The 24626-nt window shown below is 57.9% G+C and overlaps 9 protein-coding genes across 9 annotated transcripts; 4 read left to right on the top strand and 5 right to left on the bottom strand.

Moving 5' to 3' along the window:
- Positions 1–4424: 4424 nt before the first annotated feature.
- On the bottom strand, positions 4425–5319 carry CONPUDRAFT_139381 (uncharacterized protein). Its single transcript, XM_007774829.1, has 4 exons — positions 5247–5319; positions 5094–5194; positions 4905–5038; positions 4425–4838 (listed from the first exon to the last, which is right to left on the bottom strand). The coding sequence occupies exons 1-4, from the start codon at positions 5265–5267 to the stop codon at positions 4561–4563; spliced, it is 534 nt and encodes a 177-aa protein (XP_007773019.1). The 5' UTR covers positions 5268–5319; the 3' UTR covers positions 4425–4560.
- Positions 5320–6379: 1060 nt separating this feature from the next.
- Positions 6380–9568, bottom strand: CONPUDRAFT_168458 (uncharacterized protein; the record flags this gene model as incomplete). Its single annotated transcript, XM_007774830.1, has 1 exon — positions 6380–9568. One exon carries the CDS (start codon positions 9566–9568, stop codon positions 6560–6562), a length of 3009 nt encoding a protein of 1002 aa, XP_007773020.1. The 3' UTR covers positions 6380–6559.
- Positions 9569–9884: 316 nt separating this feature from the next.
- Positions 9885–11522, top strand: CONPUDRAFT_139382 (uncharacterized protein). The gene is made up of 5 exons (XM_007774831.1): positions 9885–10045; positions 10116–10178; positions 10643–10699; positions 10762–10801; positions 10853–11522. The coding sequence occupies exons 1-5, from the start codon at positions 9972–9974 to the stop codon at positions 11240–11242; spliced, it is 624 nt and encodes a 207-aa protein (XP_007773021.1). The 5' UTR covers positions 9885–9971; the 3' UTR covers positions 11243–11522.
- A 381-nt stretch (positions 11523–11903) lies between these two features.
- Positions 11904–14035, top strand: CONPUDRAFT_63425 (uncharacterized protein; the record flags this gene model as incomplete). The annotated part of the gene is made up of 5 exons (XM_007774689.1): positions 11904–12155; positions 12254–12307; positions 12375–12712; positions 12799–13834; positions 13901–14035. The coding sequence occupies 5 exons, from the start codon at positions 11904–11906 to the stop codon at positions 14033–14035; spliced, it is 1815 nt and encodes a 604-aa protein (XP_007772879.1).
- A 139-nt stretch (positions 14036–14174) lies between these two features.
- On the bottom strand, positions 14175–16189 carry CONPUDRAFT_146458 (uncharacterized protein). The gene is made up of 7 exons (XM_007774832.1): positions 16039–16189; positions 15922–15949; positions 15771–15898; positions 15313–15688; positions 14772–15242; positions 14450–14701; positions 14175–14374 (listed from the first exon to the last, which is right to left on the bottom strand). Exons 1-7 carry the CDS (start codon positions 16174–16176, stop codon positions 14331–14333), a joined length of 1437 nt encoding a protein of 478 aa, XP_007773022.1. The 5' UTR covers positions 16177–16189; the 3' UTR covers positions 14175–14330.
- Positions 16190–16524: 335 nt separating this feature from the next.
- On the top strand, positions 16525–17396 carry CONPUDRAFT_168462 (uncharacterized protein). Its single transcript, XM_007774833.1, has 4 exons — positions 16525–16615; positions 16666–16736; positions 16789–16813; positions 16877–17396. The coding sequence occupies exons 1-4, from the start codon at positions 16603–16605 to the stop codon at positions 17185–17187; spliced, it is 420 nt and encodes a 139-aa protein (XP_007773023.1). The 5' UTR covers positions 16525–16602; the 3' UTR covers positions 17188–17396.
- Positions 17397–17398: 2 nt separating this feature from the next.
- Positions 17399–20201, bottom strand: CONPUDRAFT_146460 (uncharacterized protein; the record flags this gene model as incomplete). Its single annotated transcript, XM_007774834.1, has 6 exons — positions 17399–17616; positions 17814–18162; positions 18238–18566; positions 18600–19610; positions 19672–19747; positions 20008–20201. 6 exons carry the CDS (start codon positions 20199–20201, stop codon positions 17467–17469), a joined length of 2109 nt encoding a protein of 702 aa, XP_007773024.1. The 3' UTR covers positions 17399–17466.
- A 278-nt stretch (positions 20202–20479) lies between these two features.
- Positions 20480–21375, top strand: CONPUDRAFT_76263 (glutathione S-transferase C-terminal-like protein; the record flags this gene model as incomplete). Its single annotated transcript, XM_007774728.1, has 4 exons — positions 20480–20533; positions 20608–20782; positions 20868–21025; positions 21112–21375. The coding sequence occupies 4 exons, from the start codon at positions 20480–20482 to the stop codon at positions 21373–21375; spliced, it is 651 nt and encodes a 216-aa protein (XP_007772918.1).
- A 42-nt stretch (positions 21376–21417) lies between these two features.
- Positions 21418–22798, bottom strand: CONPUDRAFT_129924 (uncharacterized protein; the record flags this gene model as incomplete). The annotated part of the gene is made up of 6 exons (XM_007774835.1): positions 21418–22090; positions 22155–22178; positions 22236–22320; positions 22381–22485; positions 22589–22635; positions 22706–22798. 6 exons carry the CDS (start codon positions 22796–22798, stop codon positions 21584–21586), a joined length of 861 nt encoding a protein of 286 aa, XP_007773025.1. The 3' UTR covers positions 21418–21583.
- Positions 22799–24626: the final 1828 nt, after the last annotated feature.

Genomic DNA, 24626 nt, shown 5'->3' on the forward strand with positions numbered 1-24626 from the left:
TAAAAACTAAGTTCTTCTTTCAATTTCTCAGAATGGACCACGTCCTAATGTACGGTACGAATAACGCTGATACACAACAAGATAAGTAGATGTGCCTCAAAGAAATGGGAGGTACGGCCGCTTATACCTCGCCACCAGCGAAGCTTGATACTAGTACACGGACATTAACGGGAAATCGTTGGCATAAGTGCATGCTTCGCTTGTGCCCTTTAACTAAAAGTGATTAACCGATGCACACATTCAGGACTTATCTCACTCCCAATATTCGGCCACCCGAGAAACTCCACCATTATGATGCACATACTACACAATGAGAAGCTCAGCTGAGGCTCGCCATTATTAATATCCATATTGCATCCACATATTTTGAATCATATCGTTAACATGACGGTGTAACATATGTGATAAGAAGAAGAAGAAGCATAGCGAGCACGAGCTCAATCAAAGTTCACATAAAGCTAAGCGGTGACAAAGACAAGTCATTTGCTGAGCTACTGGTCTCCGAGCCGCGCACGCCGTTATCAACGAAGGGCGCATTGGACTGATAGGCGTTGAAAGTTGTTCCGTAGAATGCATCCTCCACGGGAAACATGGAGGGGCTAGAGAGAGAATCAATGTTCTGGAGAGGCATGACTTTGACACAAAACATCTTCCAGTAATCTTTCAGAGCGTCTGAAATCGAATACTCGTTATTAGCCACAGAAGGCGACCGCTGGCATGTACTGAGATTTTACCTGCAATATCCTCGGCCCACTGTGCCGGTTGTCCAGGCCCATAGTGATGTTTGCTTCGGCAGTGCCTTCTAATCGAGGAAGGATCCGGAGTTTTGTAAGCGCATGCTACACAATGGTATCTTTTTAATCCCAAACTGTTTTAAACACAAAGTTAGAAACAAAGGGATAAAATCAGACGCGAAGGGGGACCTACTGCTGGCCCTCGATGTGAACTCGTGCGTCCCTCAATCCCGAAAAATATGTCGGTTGCGCCTTGAGTAAACATGTAGTGTGTATGCATTCGAATTTAGCCTCCTGCATGACATCAGCTTGTGCACTGATGTAAGAGAGAAACGCGTAGCGAACCAATCTGCGCTGGGGAGGCATAGTCACCGCGAGGTCTATATTCACTCTGTTCCGCTGGTGATGCGGATATAGTGGCAAATGAGAGCGGTTGGTAAAGACGATGAGGTGGGAGAGGCAATGTGGAGTCGCTCATTTCCCGGCTGCATTTTATAGAATACGAGGTCGCTCATCCTCTTTCGCGAAAACCTCGATTCACACAACAAACGAGGGAGGCTTCCATTACCCCGCCTACTGTACATATTTGGAGGACAGGGACCATCTTCCTGTAACATGCTCTATTTTAGCATTGGCTCAACACTCAGGGTACTTCGCGAATTCGGAGGTACGCGGCATATCTAGATCTGCTGATGTCCACTCTCTCGATTATGTATGCTTGTATACGTTAGTGACCGCCCCTTTTTGGTCGTATCTGGAAGTTGAGCACGTTGTATTGTTAGCAGCAGTCAAGGTGATTGGCCAAACAACCCGCGGGCCGCAGCACACCTGTGCCCCGTCCGTTTCCTCAATGACCGCTTTCAAACGTTCGTGTAAGTTTCGGTGTCTCACCACCTTCCGATGTATGTCTCAGCGTCCACCGCCTTGCAATGGTAGTACGCCTCGATGTCCCACCGCCTTCTGATGTAAGTCTCGGCGTCTCAGCGCGTTCGTGTGACTCGTGGTGTCTCCTTGTCCACCATCCACTTTGATTCATATCTAGAGCTTGCTGTATGACAACGCCCATTGAGGCACGCTGGAAGAGCTGCTGACTATATATATCACACCACTTCTATCAAATTGACGAGGCTTTGATGATCAGCCTGGGGCCGTGCGTCCGAGTGCCTGGGCTGTCAGCGTCCTTCTGCATCAGCGAGGATACAGAGACGAGCGCGAGCGTCGAGAGAGAAGGCTTGGATAGGATGTGCATGATTTCAGATACGAGTTTCTCCGCGCCTGGACTGTTGCCGTCCGTGCTGATCGTAAGTCAGTGGCGAGCGGGGAAGAGAGGCTGCTGATGCGAACGCGGTGGCGAGGATAATGGGGTGCCACGGTGGCGGTTCTTGGAGGATATCTTGGATCGCCGATCGAACATGGCCAGATTAACTTTGACTTTGGTGGGTGGTGGGAGGAGACGGGGACGCATTGTCGAGCTCGAGGCGGTGCGTTGTGCATTTCTGGTCGTTGCCGGATCGCTAAGGAGCCGCGCCTCCTCTCCAGAAATGATTTACAGGACGGGTTATCCGGACCGCAACAACTACACTACTGTACCTACACGACCGTAGGTTCGTCACGCCTCACGCTTGACCCGGAAATTGAACTTACGACATAGTTCGTCACCTATCACACAGTACTTTGAACCTCAAAGTGTGACTTAAAAAAACCTAAGCTGATATTCAGACGTAGGACAGTCATCTACAATAGCTAGTGCTGTCTGTACTCCTTGTAGCGTAAAATTTGAGACTCTGAGACGCTTACCACGACTGTATTCAGCCGGAGATGGGATGTCGAGCTCCCCAGGCTCCAAAGAATCGGCCAGACCGGTCGCAGGAGCTTGAGACGCCTGGGGATCAGCCCAATGAGCAAGAAGCTCAATGGTTATGAAAGCAGTGTCCGCGTCTCCTTCATCTCCTATCAAGGGAGAGCCCTCTTCGCCTTCATTGTCCTCGAGTAATGGGGCCTTCCAGGATGTTTTGGGAGTATCCCCGATGTCAGCATCCCCGGACATCTTCTCCAAGTCCCAAAGCACTCGATCCGTTCGCTTGAGTTCACGAAGAGCCCTGTGTGCTTCAGAGCTTCTGAGGCTTTCGAAACTGAGATCAAACCCGCCAGGGCTTTCTCATTTCAAAAATGCCTTGAAACAAATCAGAAAATTGCAGATAAATCATAGAAAGCAAAACACGTACCGATTTCACTAACTCACTAACTCAGAGTTGTTGACATCGGTTTAGGCTTGAGCAAACCAGCCCACTGATCTATCATGAAGCGTCTTGATTCTTGAATTCCAACAACGAGACACTGATGCTGAAGGGAAAATAAAAGTGGTCTGATTCTGAAAAACACGACAGGTCGAATTCAATGTGTCTCGAAGAAAGAGCCGATGAAAAAGCGAACTTACTGAGTGTTGGCTTGCCATCGACAGGGTCGAGCAAAGGTTGTTGCTGAGAGCTCTGAAACAAATCCAAGATAAGAATTCGACGCTGATCAGCGTGTTGGTGCCGCTCGAGCGCAAGCGCCCACAGGCCGCGCTGAATCTGCGCGCCTCCCCAGCTCCGGTTCCAGCCCCGTCTCCGACTCCGACTCCGGCTCCACTCTCGACTTGCCGGCTGCAGGTGCGGACGGCTGTGCAGGAGACGGCAAAGGCCCATCAGGATTCAGGGAGCCACCGCAGCCACGGCAAGTTCCCCAAAACCACCCCGCGGAATATGCGCCGCGCAACCTCGTGCGTGGGCGGGCCGGACCACTTGATCTTGATCGGGGGCCGGCCACACACTGCTCGACGAGTGCATGAGCACCGCGAGCGGTTCGGGCAGCTCCGTCTCCTCATTGTCCACCTCCAGCACTTAGCTGTCGCTTGTCATCTCCACACCGCAGCTCAAAAAGATTGTGCACCGCCTTGCGCACAGTGGACCCGATATTCTCACCCTCAAGCTTGCCCGCAAGCACAGCAGCCTTGGTGAGAATACCAAGCGACACCGGGTCCGGGTGCACACCGAAAGTGCCGTGCATATGCGTGATCAGCGCACAAACGAGCGCGGGATGGGAATAGAGAATTAAAAGAAAATACGAGAAGTCGGAAGTAGGAAGGAATCAGTTTGAAGTCTGGGAGATTGGCATCGCACGTCTATCCTAGCCCTCAGGCCTCGTTGCTCAACTTCTATGGTAAGAGGCGAGTATATGTTATGGACCACAAGAAATATGAGTTACCGCACAGTGCGTGCCTTTACAGTACAGTACGGTAGGTTAAAATCAAAATATTAATGGATGACGTGGGGTCACGCTTCAATGGACACTTAAGTGAGCTAACGATAGGCAAACACGGCCGTGTCATTGCACAGTCTCTTACAACCCCATATTTCTATGGATTGTCCGTGGTTGCGCTCTAAGGTTGATGTAATGACAATTACCTATAGTACGAGCATACTGTTGCGCAACAAGACAGAGTTAAGTCGAAGAAACGGAAGGTGTTGCTACCTTGGTACTAGGTATATTCAACACTGCATAAACCCTATCAGGGAGTCGTTAGCCCATAGGCGCATTCTGCGGAGGTATCCTCAAAAGTGACCAGCCGATAACACAAATATGAGATCTCATGTCCACCATTCAAGGGCACAAACCCCGACACTATGTCGCACATATTTGCGCAGCGAAAAACTCCGAGGCTTGTCACGAGTGAGTAATATCCAAACCACATGAATACATGGGACATAACGTGAAGCATATCGTTTACATGATGAGTTATCACATGTCATAAAACATGCATAGTGAGCACAAGCTCTGCCAAAGCTCACAACCAGCTGGGCGCCGGCCAAGGCAAATTGTTCACTGAGGTACTGGACTCTGAGCTGACAAGGGTATCAGCCAGGGGAGCATTGGGCTGCTGGACGTGGAATGTTGGGGCTATGGCCAGATTTCCAGGCGCCGTGCTCTCCCGTCCCCCATGTTGAGCCGGCATTCCGGAGAAGAGGTCCTGCATGTCAAACACGAAGGTGTTCCGGGGAGATCCGAAATTCTGGAGAGGTGCGAGCTTAACATAAAAATGCTTCCAGTCGTCTTTCTGGGTGCCTGAAAATGAGTGTTCAGTACTTATTAAGTATAGACGGCGACCACCGGCATGCACTGTGGCCTTACCTGCAATGTCCTCAAACCACATTACCGGTTGTCCACGCGTATACTGGTGTCTGCTCCTGCAGTGTCTTCTAATCGAGGAAGGATCCGGGGTTGCGTACGCGCACGCCAGACAACGGTATCGCTTCAATGCCAAGCTGTTAAAACGCAAGGTGAGGAATGTATATTTATTACGCGCGAAGGGGGACCTACTGTTTGCCTTCGATGTGAACTCGCGCGTCCCTCGATCCCGAGAAATATGTCGGCTGCGCCTTGAGCAAACAGGCAGTGTGCATGCACTCGAATCTAGCTTTCTGCATGACAATTAGCCCCGATACTGAGCTGAGGTGGAAAAGCGTAGCGAACCGATTTGCGCGTAGGAGGCATATTCACTCCGAGGTCCTCAAGACTTCCTGAATTCTGGTGATGCGGATATGGCAGTGGGGAAACGGCTACAGGGAGTACGGCGAGGAGAGTACCTATATATATACTGGATGTGGAACGGCAAGATCTTCAGTCAGATCCCCAGCTGTTATTCACAGGGGACCACTACACCGCTGCAGACAAACCGGCTTCGGCTCCGAAAGCACCAGCGAACGCGTTTCTGATGACTGCGTAGATCTGAACTTTGTCTGTGAACACGTGATGTAGAAAACACGCTTCTAAGGCATGCGATCGCGATATGCGTGACGATGCTCAAACAAATATCCGCCCCTAATACAGCCATTCACGCATCTGTGGGACATCCCGAGAACGTAAAGATCAGTAGCAGCGGAGATAAAGGCACAGGACGTGCCACCCCTAGCATAACCCAGGAGCAAGAAGAGACAGCCACTTTCCAAGCTTGTTCTCCTGACACATCAATCCTATAAAAAAAACGTCCAGATGCCATTCAATCTCTTCCACATCCGCGATGCGCTAGTACGTCGCACCTACGCAAGGCACCAGTATTTTCCCAATACGGGCCAAAGTGGATGGTGGACAGGGAGACACCGCCGTTCATATGAGCACAGTAATCAAGGACTCCAGACGCAGAACAGGTGTATCGCGGCACGCGGGTGGTCTGGCTGATCACCTTGACTGCTGCTAAGATACGACATGTTCCACCCCATGTTAATTCCTAAAGTGGCCCGAGTATGGACGGGCATCCATGTTGAACATGAGGTCGTGAATGAAGTGTCCGTCATCAAGGAAGCAGACGTCACAGGTATGTCCCATCTGATTGGTCAATCGCCTTGACTGCTGCCAAGATACAGCATGCCGAAAAAGGCATGATCCCTAGGCCTACTTGCAGTTTTTGAGTTAGCGGGGTAACGGAGGTCTCCCTCGTCCATGTGGGAATCGAGGTATTCGATGAAGTGCATCGACGACTCTGAAACCTATCAAGTGCAGCCAGGCAACGAGCAATTCCCCATCGCCTCTCCTCCCTCATCGTCTTTACCATCCCATCTATTCTCAGATCTGGTGTCAAGATGGCTCTATGGACAGTAATAGAATTGCCGGTATATGTACAAATGCCTATGTATCGCGTGAATTACGAGAGAAATAAACTGTGCGATATATGACCTCACGCTCAGCGCCAAAAAAACCTCCAAGCACGCACCACCAGATCTAAGCGCCTATCATTCCTCCACCGCTCACCCTCGCCTTCCTCCTCCCTCGCCTTCCCCCCCTCCTTCTCAAACAGTCGGCCCCCCAAACGACCGATCACGCATCCTCGCAACAGCACGGAGCGCCTCGCCCATCTCGCGCTCATCAGGCGCGCCGACCCAGCCATCAACCCACGCGACGAGCTGCGCGAACACGGCCCGGCGACGCTGCAGCTCCGCGCCCTGTCCGCCGCCCATGCCCATGCCCATACCCCAGCGCGCCATCCAGCTCGTTCCGACGGCGCTTGATCCTGGGGCGTCAGCGCCAGGGACAAGCGGGGTGGACCAGAAGTCCGTTGATGGACCTGATGCTGATGCTGATGATGCTGATGCTGATGCTGATGTTGATAGGTCGTCGGACGACGAGCGAGAGCGGCGCCGCTGCTCGGCGTACGGATACCCATACACCCGCTCAGACACAAACACAAGCGCGATCGCAAGGATGCGCCGGTCCGGCACAATGCGCAGCGCGCGCATCCACGCGAGCACCTGCGGGATCTCGTCCGCGCGCGTGCCGCCTCCTACTGCTCCGCTGCTGCCATCGACACTGTGGAGCGGATGAGACGGGGCGGGGGAAAGCGCGAGGAGCTGGATGTACGCGCCGAAGCACGCGGGCGAGGGGTGGATCGTCGGGTATGGCGGCGCGTGCGCGTGCGCGCCGCGTTTAGCGTGTTGATGCCTTTCAAGCGCAAGCGCCCACGGGCCGCGCTGGACCTGCGCGCTTCCTAGTTCCGGCCCCGGCTCCGGCTCAAATTCCCGCTCCAATCGCGACTTGCCGGCTGCCGACGAACGTGCAGGAGACGACGAAGACGAAGACAGAGGCCCATCGGGGAGCCACCCAGCACGAACACCACGCAGCCACGGCCAGTTCCCCAAAACGACGCCGCGGAATATACGCCGCGCGACCTCGTGCGCGGGCGCGCCCGCCCAGTCTGCAGGTGCGCCGGACCACTTGATCTTGATTGGAGGGCGACCGTACACCGCGGGTGTGCTCGACGAGTGCATGAGCACTGCGAGCGGCTCGGGGCCGGCGGGCGGACGCGTCATAGGCATAGACGTAGCAGCGCCATCTCCATCCCCACCTCCAGCACCGTGCCGTCGCCCGTCATCTCCACTCCCAGCAGCACCCCGCAGCCCAAAAAGACTGCGCACGGCCTTGCGCACAGTGAGCCCGACGCTCTCGCGCTCGAGCTTCCCCGCGAGCACGGCGGCCTTGAGGAGGATACCGAGCGACGCCGCGTCCGGGTGCACACCGAACGTGCCGTGCATGTGCGCGAACAGCGCGAACACGAGCGCGGGGCGCGGCTCGCGCGGGTGCACGCGCAGGTCGAGCGCCGCATGCGCCGCGTCGGCGGCGGACATGGGCTGTGTAGAGTGGAAGACGTCGTCTGTTGATGCTGCGAACGATGAGGAGGTGAGAGGGAGCGGCGCGCGGCGCAGAAAGGACAGCATAAAGTCGTTCACAGCGATCGTGCTCAGCCGCGTCGCTTTCTCGCTTGCCCTTCTCTGCGCAGGACCCACATGCACAGGCGCCGCCGCCCTCCACCTCGGCACCTTCCCCGTCTTCCCCGCCTTGATCGCGGCCCTACCGCGCCGCGCAAACGTCTCGAGCAGCCAATACGCCTCCTCATGCCTCCCACTCCTCACAAGCACCTGCGCACCAACAGCGACCGCATACCTATCAAGGCGCAGCCTCTGCCCCCCGCCGCCGTCCCCATCGAACAGCTCAAGCCAGAGCATAAGCGCGATCTGCAGCGGCGAGAGCACGCGCCCGCGCACGCGCGACGGCGGCGCCTTGGAGTGCAGGAACGCGCGGATGAGCGCCGTGTACGTGACCGCGGTCGGGCGCGCGCTGGCGGGGCTGCTCTTCGCGCGGAGAGACTCGAACATGGTGAGGACGCGGGCGGGCGGGATTTTGTGGTCGGCGGTGAGGGAGAGGAGCGTGGATGTGTAGTCGTGGATGTCGACCGAGGTTTTGGGAGGGGATGATGGGGGAGCGGGGTCTGGTGTGGGTATAGTAGGGGAGTTGGTATCGGGTTGGGAATCCTGGGGTTGCGTGGAGGACGGTGAATCTGGGGTTTGGTCTTGGAGGCGGAGAAGTTTGTGGAGGTATTGCATCGCGCTCGCTGGGTCGTTCTTGAGCGCGCGAAGGTATAGTGTGTTCGCGGGGTGCACGCTACCAATACTGCCCGAACCCAGACTTCCATCCTTCTCATCCAGCCCTACGGCATCCTTCGTCACGTCCAACGGCGGCGTCATTCCGTTCTCGAGGCAATACTCCCGTATCGCCCGCATATACTCCCCGCTCGTCTCGATCGCACCCCCCTTGGCGAAGATCCTGAGATACTGTTGCAGCTGGCGCGCATCCGGCCTTACCCCCTCGTAGCGCATCTTCTCGCGGAGCATCTTGGTGAGCTGGAGCGTGACGAAGCGGTCGGAGAGCAGCGCCGAGTACGTCGAGGGCCAGAGCGGCAGGCGCTGGTCGTGCATCGCCTCGAGCAGCGCGATAGCGAGGTCCGCGGCGGGCGCCGAGGCCGGGAACGCGGACAGGGCGTGCAGGAGGGCGTTGTAGTGGAGCGTCGGCGCGTGCGATGCGGCTGCGACGGGCGTCGTGACGAAGGTGCGGACGACGCGGGATGCGGGGGCGAGGATGGCGTGGGCTGCGAGGGCGTGGGTGGCGAGGACGAGCAGGGAGGGGTGGTACGAGGGGTGGGTGGTGTCGAGAGTGTCGTATGCGAGGGACAGGGCGGAGTGGGCTTCTGCGGCAGATCGGACTTTGGAGGTGAGGAGGTGGGAGGTGAGCCAGGGCGGGTAGGCTGCGGGCGGGGGCGAGGCGGGGAGGTGGGCGAGGGAGCGGGCGGCGAGGACGGGCCTTAGGTTGACATATTGGTAGCGCGAGATGTGGGCGGGCCGGAAAAGAGGCTCGAGGGCGTCGTAGGTGGTGCTGGTATTGGCGGGCAGGCGGAGAACGAGATCCCAGATGGGGTCTTTGGTGGCCGTTCGCAGCTTCCGGAGAAATTTCCATACGCGCAAGTCCATGCTCTCTGTGATATGTCAGTCCTTGCTTGGAGATACATGCGAATGCGACGGACAAGCATCCTTCCTCCTGAGCTGTTCGGGTGTTACTGTGTTAGGTGGTGACGTTCTATGTCATAATCTGTCAAAACGAGTTCCTTAGAATAAGCTCTACCCTGGACAAAGTGAGTAACATACCTTGTGTGTTGCCTGTGTTTTTTAGTGGAGGATGTACGCGTCTGTTTGTGAGTGTTTCTGGGCGCGGAGTCTGGGCGCCAAACGCCACAAACAGGTGCATACATCCCGTTTTCGTTCCTTTTCCACCTGAACGCACACAACCCACAGACACTCCAACGCCCTCCACCTCCTCCTCCTACCACCCGCAGACGTCCCCCGACCTCAAGAGCACAACAAGAGCACTCTACAAATGCCGCGCATCCTCTTCGTCAGTGGCTTCCACCCCTCCACGCGCGCCCGCGACCTCGCATACGAATTCGAGCGGTCCGTTTCTCCAACCTATGCATACCGTGTCTGATGCTGATGCCCCCGCCTTTTTGGACATTTCCATTAGATTCGGCCCCCTGGTGCGCTGCGACGTCCCCGCCCCACGCAACCCGCATGCGTCCTCTAACCCGTGAGTATCTCCCCCGCTCCATTTGCGTCACCTTTGTCTCCCGTAGTCGCCTCGCCACGCCACGCCGCGGCATACCGCGCGCACATTTCCCGAGCGAACTGGCGAACTGCGATGCGATGAACGAGCACGAGCGAGCGAGCGAGCTACACGAGACGAGTCGAGTCGTTCGAATTCGAGTCGAGACGATGCCATGCGACGCCGAGGCGACACGATACATAATGCAACGGACCGCGAGACCCTCACCCGAGGCTCGCGTTGTCCAAGACGCCGCTCTTGCGTGTCCCCACCGAGTCCTCGGTCCGCCGCGCTCCGTCCGCGCCCGCGTCCGCTCCGCACTTTTCCTTCAAATTCTCGATTCTTCGATTCTTCCGCTTCCGAACCTGTGTCTCCCTCCCGTCCGAGTCGAACCGTGCGCTCAACGAATCTTCCTTCCTCCCCCTCTGCTCTTCTTCCCCTTTGGACAGCTATGCGTTTGTTGAATTCAGAAGCACGCGCGACGCCGAAGACGCTTACTATGACATGTATGTATAACCTCCAGTCAACCTTGCCTACTCGGCTAACCACACCTTTTCGCAACGAGCAGGCATGGACGATACTTTGAAGGCTCCCGACTGAGCATCCAGGTTTGTCCATACCCTCATCCCTACCCCGCATATACTCACCCTACCTTACAGTGGGCCAAGAACCCTCCCTCCTCTGTCTGGCGATACGACCGGCGCTCCCCTCCGCACCGCTCCTCCCGGCGGGACGATCGCGACCGGTCCCGCTCTCCCCGCCGGCACTCGGACCGCGACCGCGACCGCAAGCGGAGCCGAAGCCCGCGGCGGCGCAGTGCGAGCCCTGCTGAACGCGGTAGTGGCAAGGAGGAGCGGCGGAGGAGCCCTGCGCCCGCTGCGAATGGCGACGACAGCAACGGCAACGGCAATGGCAACAGCGACGAAAACGGCAACGGCAACGGCAATGGCGCTGCGAGCGACAGTGAGAAGCCCAAGGCTGCTGCTGCTGCTGCTTCTGATGAGCGCGAGAAGAGCCCGGTCCCGGCGGCCGCTGTTGTGGAGAACTAGGCGGGCTGCATTTTTCGTCTATATCGAGACAAAACAAGACAAGGCAGACAGACGAGGTGTTGAGCGTAAGCCAGGCTTGTTCGAGCAAACCACTTGACGTGGCGAACGGCCTTTTTTCTCTTTTCTTCTCTTTTTCCCTTTTCCTTTTCCCTTCTCTTCATTTTTTGTTCATTCACGCTTCACCGTCCTGCTTTTTTCATGATCACGGCACCATGACCGCTCTTCGACACGCAACAAGTATACGTAAATACATGCTAATGAGTCTTATTCTCCCTTCGCCCGTTCATCTTTTTCTTCCCTTCTGTGATGTTGCAGTTTGTACGTTTTTTGTCGAGTCATAGAGCATGATGAACAATTGAAAAAATGACTGTTTTTTGAGGTGTTGACTGGTGTTGATCGTGTGACGAGGGGCGAGTGAGTGAGAATAGGAATAAGCGCCTGTCCGCCACGCGTCATAGGTCTGCTGCTGCTTACTTGTCTTGTCTTGACTCAACCGCAAGGACACTCACCGCCATCGCAAGTCCTTGTCTTTTCACCTGTTCTGTTCTGTTCTCTTGCTTGCTTTTGGCAAGCCGTGTCTTGACCGGCCCCACGCCACCTTCGGATCTATCACCGCCCGCAACTTGAAGCACAACACGAAGTGATACTTTGAAAGCTCTACATGGACCACCACTTCCACCAGGAAGAGCCGGAACGTCTGCTCGCGCCGGAGGACGTTTCCCCCGCCTCGACACCGTCCTCGTCGGCGTTGTCGTCGCCTGTTGATTTGGGTGCGGCGTTGGGGGAGCAGGCCCAGGGACCACAGCCCGAGGCCCAGGAGCAGGAGCAGCCCCGGGAGCGCGAGCAGCCACAGGAGCAGCGGGCGAGCAGGTGGGAGCAGGCGAAGCGGGTGCCGACGATACATGATCTCAGGGTGCGTTTAACCTCCCGCTTGTCCTTCTCTGGCATGAGAGGGCGAGACTCGGGAGTTGGATATAGGTGGCTGATATGCGTGCGTGTGCTGGGTTATAGGTCAAATTGTGTTATATATGCCGCGAAGAAGAGCGCTTCGACGGTGAGCACCCCGTCCCCCCTCACAAAACACCCCAGCACTTACTCAACGTAACGCCCAACGCCCGCCGCGCACGCAGAGCCCTCGGACGACCCCCCGCGCGCATGGACCCACCCCTGCTCGTGCACACTCGTCGCACACGAGCAGTGCCTGCTGCACTGGATCCAGTCCTCGCAGCAGTCGCGCGCGCGCGCCGCGAACGCGCTCAAGTGCCCGCAGTGCGGCGCGCGCTACGAGCTCGAGAGCCGCAACCCCGCGGCGCTCCGCGTGCTCAACGCGGGCAACCGCCTGCTGAGCGTCGTCGGGCGCACGGTCACGTTCGCGAGCGTGAGCTTCGCGGTGGGCAGTGTGGGGTTTGGGCTGTACGTTACCGGGACGGCGTACGGGGCGTATGCGCTTAGGGAGTTTATCGGAAAAGAGTGCGTGCTACCTCTCCGTCCCCATTTCATCTGCTCCATCGGCATATGTGCTGGCGATCAAGCGCTGACTGCACCACGGTTTACAGGATGTTCGACATTCTCCTCACCGAAGACCCGTCCAACTGGCCCTGGCACAGCTTCGTCAACCTGCCCCTCATCCCACTCGCCCTCCTCGTCTCGCGCCTGCCCTTCCGCCCGACAATCCCCCCGCTCGTCCCCGTCCTGCTCGCGTGGCCGACCTCGGCGCCCGTCGCTGTGCGTGCCGTAGCGGGCGGCTCCGGTTCCAGCTCCAGCGGATTCAGGCTGCTTCGCGGTACCAGCACCAGCGCCGGCGCCAATGCAGCTCTCGCGCGCGCGAGCGCATGGCCGCCGCCGCCGCTCGTGCTCGGCCTGTTTGTGTACCCGCTCGTGCGGGAGGGGTACAGGCGGCTCTACGCGCGCGTGCAGGCGGCAGTGCTAAACGGCGGAGGGACCGGTGCGGGCGCGGCGAACGGGCCGCTGCAGAGGATCTTGTTGGCTATCAACGGGGACGGCCCATTTGAGATTCAGATTGAGCACGGGGATGGGGATGGGGGCGAGCAGCAGGGGAATCAGCCTGCAGGGCGGAATAATAACAACAACAATCGGGACGCTGGCGCAGGGGACGCAGGGGATGCAGGCGCAGGTGCAGGAGGGGGAGGGGACGCAGACGACCCCGCCGCCGCCGCCGAAAACACCATCCGCGTATCCGGCACCTCGCTCGGCCGCCTCGTCGGCGGCGCGCTCATCATCCCGCGCATCGCATCCTTCATGGGCGCGCTCCTCCTCCGCGCCTCGCACCACTCTCCGCTGCTCCGCCGCATCCTCGCCGTGCGCCCGCGCGGCGCCGGTGCCGCTCTCGCCGCCGCAGCCGCCACCACCACAGCAGGCGGCGGCCGCGGTCTCGCTGGGGGCTCAGGCTCGATCGCCGGACTGGGTCTAGCGGGGATCGACGAGCGCGCGTGGGTGCAGATGAGCACGCCGAAGCGGCTCGCGGTGCTCGGCGTGATGGGCCTCAGCACGAGCTGGCGCGGGACGGACGTGTGGGCGGGCAGCGACCCGGTGTGGTGGCGGAACGCGCTTGGTTTGGGGTTGTTCGCTGTGGTGAGTGGCATCATGCCCATCCTTCTCTTGAGAGTGGATTTTTGACAAGGCCGCGGTTGTTTCTAGGCCAAGGACGCCGTACATCTGCTGCACCTCTGGCTGACGAAGCGCGAGCTCGAGAGCCGGCGCGTGAAGAACCGGTCGTTCGCAGGTGTGGACGTGCGCGAGCTCGATCTGATAGATCTGCCCGCTGCCGCATGATGTCGCCTGCCCGGGCCTCATCTTGTCTGCCATGTACCCTCAGGCGCATCCATGCACACGCTTTCTCAAGTAAACGAATACCGATACACTTGCATAACATTAGATAGCTCAACCCTGCTACATACTTGCTCTCCCTCTTGCAATCGCAATCAACTCTGCTCTGAACACAGCTCACTTGATATATATGGTTCACCATAGAGAGAGAAGGCATCAAAAGGCGATGCACAAAAGCAGTTTTGCACGCATTCCCTAGCGCTACACGAGTGCCGAAGATAGTATCTACAAAACCGCCCGCTCAATCGAGCTCGAGCACCGTCCCGCGCTGCACACTTCCCCACCCTGTAAAGCACACCACGCGTCAGCCAGCCGCCATCGCACGCCCCAAAACAGACAGAATGAGGAAGCACCACTCACCAACGAGACGCCAATGCTTTTCAATCCGGCGCGAGAGCGCGACCTTCTCGCCGACCTCGGTGCACGCGGGCGACGTCAGCTGGATCTTGGCGAGGTCCGCCTTGACGCTGAGCACGCGCCCGCCCGTCGACGTCGAGCCGATGTTGATGAGCAGCAGCTCGTTCTTGACGAGCTTCGACACCTTGGCCTGCTTCTTGTCCTCTGTCCGTACACCGAGCAGGCGGCGCAGGAGGAAGAGGCTGATCTCGAGCTCTGCCCACCCCCTTCAGTCAGAACGAGCGACGAACGCAAAAAAAGGAGACATAAGGGGTGGGATGCGCACCGGTGTACACCTGCGGCAGCTTCCCAACAGCACCCAACACCTGCCCCACAAGCCTATCCGCCCTACACAGCGTCGGATCGATCCTCGTCCCGACCCCAATAAGCCCCCCGGGCACCGCAAACTGCAGATGATTGTTCTCCGCATGGAGCGACACGATCCGGCTGAAGATCGGCTTGCACCTGTTGCGCCCCGCGCTGTCCTTGGTCACGATCCCCGGGCGGATCTCGACCTCCTGCCCGAGCTTCAGCACGCCCGTGAGGATCGAGCCGCCCGCGACGCCGCCCTTGAGCTCGTCGACCTCCGCGCCCGGCTTGTTCACGTCGAACGAGCGGATGACGATCAGCCGCGGGTCCGAGGTGAAGTCGCGCACGGGGATCGGGATGCGCTTCACGATGTATTCGTTTACCGCATCGATGTTGTATTTGAGCTGGGCGGAGATGGGCACGATGGGGGACGATTCGGCGACGGTGCCTGCGTGCGATCGTTGTGTTAGTGTTGTTGTTAGTCGAGACGGAGGAATGGAGATGGACGAGCGACGCACCTTTGACGAACGCCGAGATGCTCTTCTGGTGCTCGAGCGCCTGCGCCTCCTTGATAAGATCCACCTTGTTCTGCAGAATAATAATATTCTCGAGCCGCATAATCTCGACGGCGGCAAGATGCTCCGACGTCTGCGGCTGCGGACACGTCTCGTTGCCCGCAACCAGCAGGAGTGCGGCGTCCATGACCGCGGCGCCGTTCAGCATGGTGGCCATGAGAATGTCGTGGCCGGGGCAGTCGACGAAGGAGACATGACGGACGAGCTTCATGCGATGGCCGCACCCGGGCCGCTCGCAAGGCGGGTTGTCTTCCTTGTCCGATCGGTAGGAGCGGTAGCAGCCTGGCCGTGGGCAGGCTTCGTTTTCGCATTTGTAGACCTACAGAAGCAGGCAGGAGGAGAGCGCTTGAGCATCGGCGTGCACGTGCGTCATGGGTTCGGGGGAGAGGGAGGAGACGGACCTTGGCGTTGGCATAACCAAGCTTGATGGTGATATTCCGGACGAGCTCGTTCTTGAATCGGACGGTCATGACGCCCGAGATGGCTTTGACGACTGTCGATTTTCCGTGCGCGACATGTCCGATCGTGCCTGTGATACCGAGATGAGCGTACAGGCTGAGTGCGCCAGCCAAACGGAGGCCTAGGAGTGCGTACCCAGGTTAATGGTAGCCTGTATGCGCGTTCTCGCGTCAAAACGTCGTGTACGATGTGAACGAAAGCAGTACGGACCTGTTTTGAGATGACCTCTGGGGAAAGGGGAGTGAGAGTGGTAGGGTCGATGTCGACAAAGGGGACGTCCTCGACCTCGTCGTCATCCTCGGAATCAGAGTCGTCGTGGCGTTTCTGGAGCGTTTCTTCGTCGGACATCGTCTTGCGTGTTAGCGCAGGGTTTTAGGATGGGGAAAGGGTGGTTAGATCTGGATGCTTCAAAACTCGTTGATAATCCGCATAAGCTTATCCTGACTCACAAAATAATCTTGCCGCGGAGTCTCAAAAATATTTGTTTTATTTATGATATGTCCACGTGGGATATCATAGGAAGTTGGGAGGCCCTTGTACTTGTCCCTCACGCGCTTATGTGAAAGCTGCAATGTTTTCTGCAGCCCAACTTCAATATCTACATTATCCGCTGATGTGCTCGCAGTACACGCCTGACAACACCCACAAGATTTCGACGCGTTCGCCCCTATCCTAGTGGTGCAGGACCAACTACGTCATCTGCCAAACATGCAATGACTTTACCAACCACCACATCTTCCTCTCGCTTTACCTATTGCAACTGCTCAGAACAATATGTTGGGAGAAGGTACGTCCGCCCACTCGCCACTTACCCCATCGTCTCATTGCACCCTGCAGCCGACGCAAAGTTCCCTACCACTGAAGCACATGGTCTTCCCCCATCACCATCGAGAGAGAACCCAGGCCAGGTGAGTCCTCGCTCTCTCTTGTCTGCATGCATGACACCGACATCCTCTCCAGGTCTTCCCCAAGTCCGATCCCCATGGTACGTCCTCACCCTCGTCTGATTCAAATCACTCACACCAACATCCCCCATCCACCACCCCAGCCGCCCCCGAATCTACCGTCCCAGGCACCGGCACCACCCAAGAATCTGGCGCCCTAACAGGCAACCCGTTCCTCCTCGAGAGCGCGCTCGCCAAGCTCGACACCGCGATCGGCGACGTCATCGCCATCATCCGCGACGAGACCGCCGCCCAGGGGAGCGCGTCCTCCCGGCAGAACGCGTTCCTGAAGAGCCTCGAGAACATCAAGGCCGAGGCCGGCGGCGTGCGCGCGACGGCTGGCGAGGGGCCGAGGGCGCAGGGGGCTGCAGCGGGCAGCGATTCGGCGCAGGCGGGCGGGCTGTTTGTGGACTAGAGGTGCAGCGCTGGGTAGATGAACTGGTTGGTATGCATACGGACGACGAGATGCGGACAACGCCCACTCGCGCGCGCGCGTTATACTATGATTGTACAACCAAATCATACACTAGATTCCACTCTTAATCGCCCTTTATGAACCCGCATTGTCCAACATTAGCAGGCGAGCATTATGTGCAAGTAGTAATTGGATTAATTTACGCCAGGTTTCTTTCCATCGCCCCAAGATTCACCGTGTTGGAGCTCAAAAATTGTGTCGAAGAGGCGCCCTATAGTTCTATAGTGAGGTTAGCTCGGAGCTGACGGGGTCTGCGAGGAAACCGGTCGAGACGCTGCCCACGCATATGACATGCCCGACAGACGACTCACGTCGACTGGACGCGCACTGCCCACCGTACATGCCACTTTCCCTACCAGTGGCTCTCATCTGCAGTCACCCAAACTAATCCAGCCAAGCATACAACAACCTCTACCCGAAAACAACCAAGAACAAGCACTACTAACACTATTCCACCGCATCACCTACACCTCCACCACACCCACCCTCTCCCACCCATGAAACGGATGCCGCCACCCACACCGCCACTGCTCCTCGCCATACGCCCGCCCCGCAGCCGTACTCACCCGCGCCCCGCGGTGGTCCATGATCAGCCGCGAGCTCACCACCAGCGGCCCGTCGCCGTCCACGTCCTCACCTCGTCCCCCGCTCTTCAAATTCCCACTCTTCAAATCCAAATTCACATTCCACGCCGACCCCAACGGCGGCGCCTGCGCCCACGCCCACGCGGGGTACTGCGGCTGCTGCGCCGCGTCGAGCGCGCACAGCGGGTCGCGCGCGAGGAGGCAGTCCTGGATGACGAGATCCGCCGGGCGGAACGCGCCAAAGGGGACGGCCGACGGCATGGCGAGGTCCGCGTGTGCGCGGAGAACCATGCTCAGCGCCGGGAGAAGCGAGCGGTGGATGATGAGCCCGCTACCAGTTGATGAAACGCGCAAAAATCATCAGGCCGTCGGTCGTTGGACCATCACCCATGACAAAACTACTCACCTGCCGCCCGTCCCAACAAACCCACCCCTCCGCCCGCCCCGCCCCAGCACACCCATCACGCGCTGCAGCGCCGCCCATCCCCACAGCCCACACAGCGGAAAGTCGTCCTCCACCAACACAATCCACTCCGCCTCCGCCTCCTCAGACCCAGACCCGCGCCGCTCGACCACCCACCTAAACGCCTCAGCGACATGCAGATGCTGCCCCGTGCGCATCCCTTTATGCTCGTCCCCGTCGCGATAAAATCGGACCCGGCTCCCCAACTCGTGCTCGGGCCCGCCAGACATCCCGTACGTCTCCTGCGCGTACTCGAACGCGGGATGCGATCCCTGCGGCGCATGCGTAAAGACCGAGACGCTTACGTTGCCCGCGCCCGCGCCTGTGCCTGTGCCTGTGAGCAAGCTGGCGTACGACGAGAGGGTGGTCATGAGTATCGAGTCCTTAGCAGATGCATCGCCGAGTCGCGGATACGTGAGGATGAGGATCTCCAGCGAGGGGCCTGTGTATAGAGGAGCCTCCTTCACTGAAAAAGGCGGCGTGAAGATCCCCCCGGGTCCGTCTGTGCGCGGTGTGAACGCCTTCCAGAGCGCGTAGGGAGTCAGCAGGATGATAAACGCCAAGAGGGCCGGCCGCAGGCGAGGTGGTGGGGAAGGTGGCAGCGGTTCATGCGAGAAGGAGTTGGGCTGGGGACTAGGCAAGGCCTCATACGCGGGCTGAGGTTGACGACGACCGCCCTTCTTCCGCTCGAGGACCTTGGATAACACAATCCACGCCCCCGAAAATAGAAAAGCCATAGAATACGTCCAGGGCGCCCCATCAGCCCAGCCAAGCCCAGCGCACACGCTCGCAACGGCAGCGTCCTCCACCAGCCTCGACGACGACGCGAGAATGCTCCTGCCCGTGACGGAGACGAGCACGTACGCGACAACGCCCGGACCGAGTCCGCCTGTGCGCTCGTACAGCGCCTGGTGGCTGAACAGCGAAGGATACGCCCAGCCGACGCTGCGCGAGAGAACGAAGCCCTCCAGCGTTCGAGAGAGGCCTATGAGCATCCACGAGCTATATGCGCTGAGAGGCGCGTCGGGCGGCAGGCGCGTGATGAGCCATGCTTGCGCGAGGCGGGAGGCGATGGAGAAGAACGAGGATGGGATGGCGAGCGGGGCGAGGAGGAGAGGGAGAATGTTGCAGCTGTAAATGATCTGACGGGGACTGAAAGGGGGTATCCGGTGATCGAGGGGGAGTATGGAGAGAAGAAGGGGTAAGAGGATGACGACGGCGCCGATGAGGTTTGGGGTGGGGGTGCTCGAGAGGAAGTAGGGGAGACGCATTACGGCTAGGCGGTATTGTTCGATGAAAGCGTCGTGAGCATAAAGCTACAGGGCAAGTTCAATAAAGTCTGCCATCGAGACCATGAAGTATGCGTGCTTAACTCACTTGAAGGAGTACAATATGGGAACACCCAGGCTCATCCAAGGGATACGCTTCGTTCAACCCGCGCTTCCCGAGATTCCTAGCGTACGTTTGTTACAAGGCCTTGAGAGAGGTAAATGGCGACTTGGTCGCTGACGAACATGAACGTTGAAACCAACATAGTCCTGGCCTCCATGACGATCAACCCACACAGCGCTCAAAGACTCGGAGGTAATAGCTCAAGCAAGGCAGAGCCCCTGAAGAGTTCTTTCCTCCACTCCCTGTCCAGTTCCTCTACGGCCCAGGACCTGCTTGCTAAACACCTATCTTCCCAACATATCGCAATCTCTACATCCACACCTCCCGAGCTTCATAAGCCGCTGACACAGGATGAGCAGTCCCCCACCTCCCACTCCACCCTTTCCGCAGACGGGCACACTGCCACCGATCAAGCCAGCGAGGACCAGCGCAGTCGTCGCGTTCACGCCAGTCTCATACTTGGCCCTACACGTCTCTGCAGTCCCGCGAGCCTTGCTGATCAAGCAGACGTCCATCACTCCTCCTCGGGCACTTGTGGGTCTCAAGGCCCTGCAAGACGCCCCCGGTCCCGGAGACCACAACGCAGTCTGCGGAAAATGCGATTACCAAGATGAGCTAGTCGCGAAACGGCAGAGACGAAGCCTGCGGGAGGCACGAGCTGATCGACCATTCTGCAGTATAATAAGGGCAAAGCGAGATGCAGAACATCTAACAACCTCGTCAGCGAATTCACTTGTCAAAAGCCCACTCAGCTCCCTCTACCAGCCAAATTCACACTCGAAAACCTCTCGTTATGCCTCCTATCGGCACACTCTGGGGTGGCGGATACCAGCGCCAGACCACCATCGTACGTCTCGACCCGACGAGCATTATCACCCGCACATATATCTCCTTAACACTACTAACCTCAACCCGCTACAGATCGAATCCGTCGCCGCTATTTCAGGCCTCGAGCTCACCGAACCCGAGATCAAGTTCGGCGTGACAAACAAAACGCCGGAGTACCTCGCCAAGTTCCCTCTCGGCAAAGTCCCCGCCTTCGAGAGCGCCGACGGAAGCTGCAAGCTGACCGAGGGCCTCGCCATCGCCAGCTACGGTGAGCAATAACTTCTACAGTCGTGTTTGCGAGCGATCGCTATGGCACACCGGGGACTGACCAACGTCTTCATATTACTATTCAGTTGCCTCGTTGGCCCCCGAGACGGGGCTCCAGGGCAAAAACAAGGTGGAAACTGCCCAGATCGATCAATGGATGCACTTCGCCGAGAGCGAGCTCCAGACCTTCTCCGATTTCTCGCTCTACCTGACCTGGGGCTACATGCCCGGGTACACCAAAGAGGTAGACCATTTTCACCTTTCCGGTCGAAGTCCTTTACTTACAGCACCCGAACCTCATAGCTTCACGATTTCCTGCTCAGCGCACAGCACAGAGCGCTCGACTACCTCGAGAAATATCTTGCTGACGGCCGCGTCTACCTGGTCGGCGAGCGCCTGACCATCGCAGACATCACCCTCGCCGCAAGCCTCAAGAGCGCCGTCAAAGTCACGCTGGGAGCCGCCGAGCGGGCCAAGTACCCCGACACGATGGCGTACTTTGACAGAATCCGATCCATCGAGACGATCAAGGAAAAGTTCGGCCCAGTCGAGTTCGCAGAGGTTCCTGCTCAGTTCAAGGATGCTGCGAAATAGGCGCCGGATGTACCACCAATACTTAGCGTAGCTGATGTATCTGTGATTCTTGCGCGTCTAAACGGCGATCATCTGTAAAGCGCCGCACGTCAACGTTAAGTAAACTAGGTTTAACCTTAGGCTAGCTAGCCTCGCTAGCTGCAGCCCGAATCAACGTCCGCGCCCGCCAATGCCGTAACACCCTTCCAAACACCCGCCGAGGCGGCACTCACCGCCTCCCGAGAAGCCTAAACGCATCGCCGGCCGCCACCTTCGGCACATCGCGGCACGTCAGACTATACCGCGTGCCCCTCTCCAGCTCGCCGCCCCCCTCGAGCACCCGCGCGCTCTCCCCGTCCTTGACCGCCCGCCAATTCGCGATCTGCACTTCATCAATATCACCTTTAAAGTCGCCCTCGGACCGCGGCAGGCGCAGACGCCCGGCGCCTACGAACGTATCGCGGTGCACGTCGTCAATACCATGTAGGTGCGCGGTGTAGAGCGCATCCGTGGTGATGATGGCGCTCCGCGGCTCGAGGAACACCGAGAGGACAGGCACGTCGTTGACGGAGCGCCCTCGGCTGGCGTCGTGGGCGCGCGTACTTGGGCTTGAACTTGCATTGAGCGCGCCGTGATCGACCCCGTCGTTCCGATAGCTGTAGTAGTGAAACACCGCGTGAGACCCCAACGATATGGTCGCGACGACGGGGTGGTACGAGGGTCCGTCTTCGTGTGGCTAACAGAAATCAACGCGGCGCTCGGCACGATGCGGAGATGCGACGTCGACGTGGTAAGCGCACCATGATGCCCTGGCCTGGGAGATACTGCAGCGCGTTTCAGCACATTAGAATCACCGTGACGGAAAAGGGCAAGTGATTAACCTCGTTCATGATGACGTGATTGGGACGTTGGTGGGGAGAAGACGCGAACGCGGACGTGCCACTCAGTCGGCCCATGAGATCGGGGCTGTCGGCGAGGACAGAAAGCTCATCAGTGACTGTCTCGAACATCACGGAAACGAAGCACTATGTGGTCAAGAAGGGAGGCATCGCCTGGGGGACCAGCGTGCCCTTCTGCATTATTTCGCCTCCTGTACGAACCACCGATTTAGACGGACCAAAAGGAGAAGCACTGAAGAGTTTGCTTCCGCTCACCCCAAAGTTGAGACCTGCCAAACAACGTCATGATTCAGGGGAAGAAGTTGTTTCCTTCTGAGCGGAAGCACTCTGAGTACCTTCTAGTGGCCAAGGCTTTCCATTTCTGCCTCGGAGTCTCTGTAATCTGGAGGTCGCAAGCAAGTCCCGGTCAAGTTGAGCTCACGAACCGCCTAGGGCCACAAAGGAACGACAACCTTACGGAGGAGATACTCTTCCTCGTCTTGCGAAATGAAGTCGGGTATGTAGTATGCTTTGGAAGATCCGGACACGAGGTACTGATCCAGCATGCCGTAGATGACCTGGAGATGAGAACGGTCTCAGCGTGCGATGGACGTGTTACTTTGTCTACCGTCAGGGGTCGAAAGAGATGCGACCGGGAGGCGAAAGAGGAACACCGCACCGCCACCGACTGCTGCAACGACTTCGGAGATGATCGGCCCGCGCTCGGCTAGCTGTCCGGACGCAATAGCGGCGGGTCGAGTCGGATTTAGACTTTTTGAGTGGATGCCCCCCAAGCTGCTGGTGTCGTGGAGTCGTTCCCTTGCTGATTTGCACGACTCGCCTTTGTTCGCTTCGCCTCTGCGTCGGGAATGTCACCTTTTGCTTCATTTGTTACACTCCAGTGGCACCTTTTTCGTTGCGCTCTGACTCGGACCTACGCCCGAAAAGCGCCCGGTATGAACCTCGACTCAGGCTGAAGCGCGCGCAAAACCTGCTGTCGTCTCAGCCAAACCGAAGTCGAGCTATCGTGGTCTCAAAGTCGCGCCGTTGACTGCCAACGGGTGTTAGCTAGCCTCATACCTCCTCAGGTTATGTGGCAGGCAAGTGGCAGACCTGCGGAAATAACGAAACACCAACATCACCCTCGACGCTCACCTGAACGATCAGAATTCAAATATTTAGGTCCGACCCTTGGCCATTGGTCAAGACGTCAGGCAGCGCAACAAGCTGGGCGCAGAAATGACCGCCCGCCACAGGGAGGCCGACGGCAGCTTCCCATTCTTCCAATCAGACCCGGAGGCGAAGGAGACAGCCGTGAGCTCAAATGAAATACCGACTGTATATGCCCTCTCCCTCGGTATGTCATGGTTATTAACAGTGCTTCGAGGCGAAGTTAACCTTGTCGCTCCCCATCCCTCCACTAAATCCTTTCCTAGACAACAACCACCTCTCCTATGACCTCCCGGGTGTTCATGAAACTTTACGCGGGGCTATCAGGGGTTAATCGCCAGGCCGGTTTCATCTGACCCAGCAAGGTTACACGGCTGTCGGCTCGCCGCATGGCGCGCTGGCGTGCTTTGAAAAATTATGTACTCTTGAACGTTCCGAAGGTGCCCATTTCTCACTCTCCATGAGAAACCATGGTCCATCGCGGCGCACTTGTGTGGATCCTCAGGACCCGTGAAGCGAAAAACGTCGCCCCACCGCGAAACCTTGTCCTCATCGCCGGTCCTCTGGCTCGTGTGCATGAGAACTGCCACCGCACCGGTAAGTAAATACCGCTGCGCGCAAGCGATGTGCCCTAAGCTGAGCTGCGCTGGCGCAGGAAAGCCCATCCTTCTTCTGATGTTTTGTTTTGGGTCAAAAGACATCTTGATTCGCCGGCCGCGCCCACCCGCAGGCCGTAAGATGGGCGCACCCACAAATATGCAGCTAAGAGTAGCCGCATCAGCATCACCTCTCCGGGACTGCCTTGTGACTGATGGCCTGATATCATCCTTCGCGGGCCACCATTCATTGTGCGGCGACCTGCGGCCCTCCGCGCGTTCGCTCGTGGAGATTTTCTGATTTAACGCATCAAAAATACGTGCCATGATTCGTCGCAGGTGCCAGGGCCGAGGGGAGTGTACATACGCTTGTCTGGGACAACAACCCGCGAAGCCTTCGGTTGACGTGGTGCGCTGGGTTTATAGACAGCGTCAGGGTCTATATTAATCTTACAAATGAGCCGAAAACAGGACAAGGGCGACAGCTGGCTCGTTTCACGGAAGCAACGCCAGCTAGTCGGTGCCTTCATTATCAGCTGCTTGTTTCGGCGTCATGTCAGTTTATTTTTTAGGAATAGCAGGAACACCCAGGCTGCATTGTGCTTTTACGTCCGCCAGGTGCTATTTT

The sequence above is a fragment of the Coniophora puteana genome, assembly GCF_000271625.1.
Source record: "Coniophora puteana RWD-64-598 SS2 unplaced genomic scaffold CONPUscaffold_13, whole genome shotgun sequence".
NCBI classification, from domain to species: domain Eukaryota; kingdom Fungi; phylum Basidiomycota; class Agaricomycetes; order Boletales; family Coniophoraceae; genus Coniophora; species Coniophora puteana.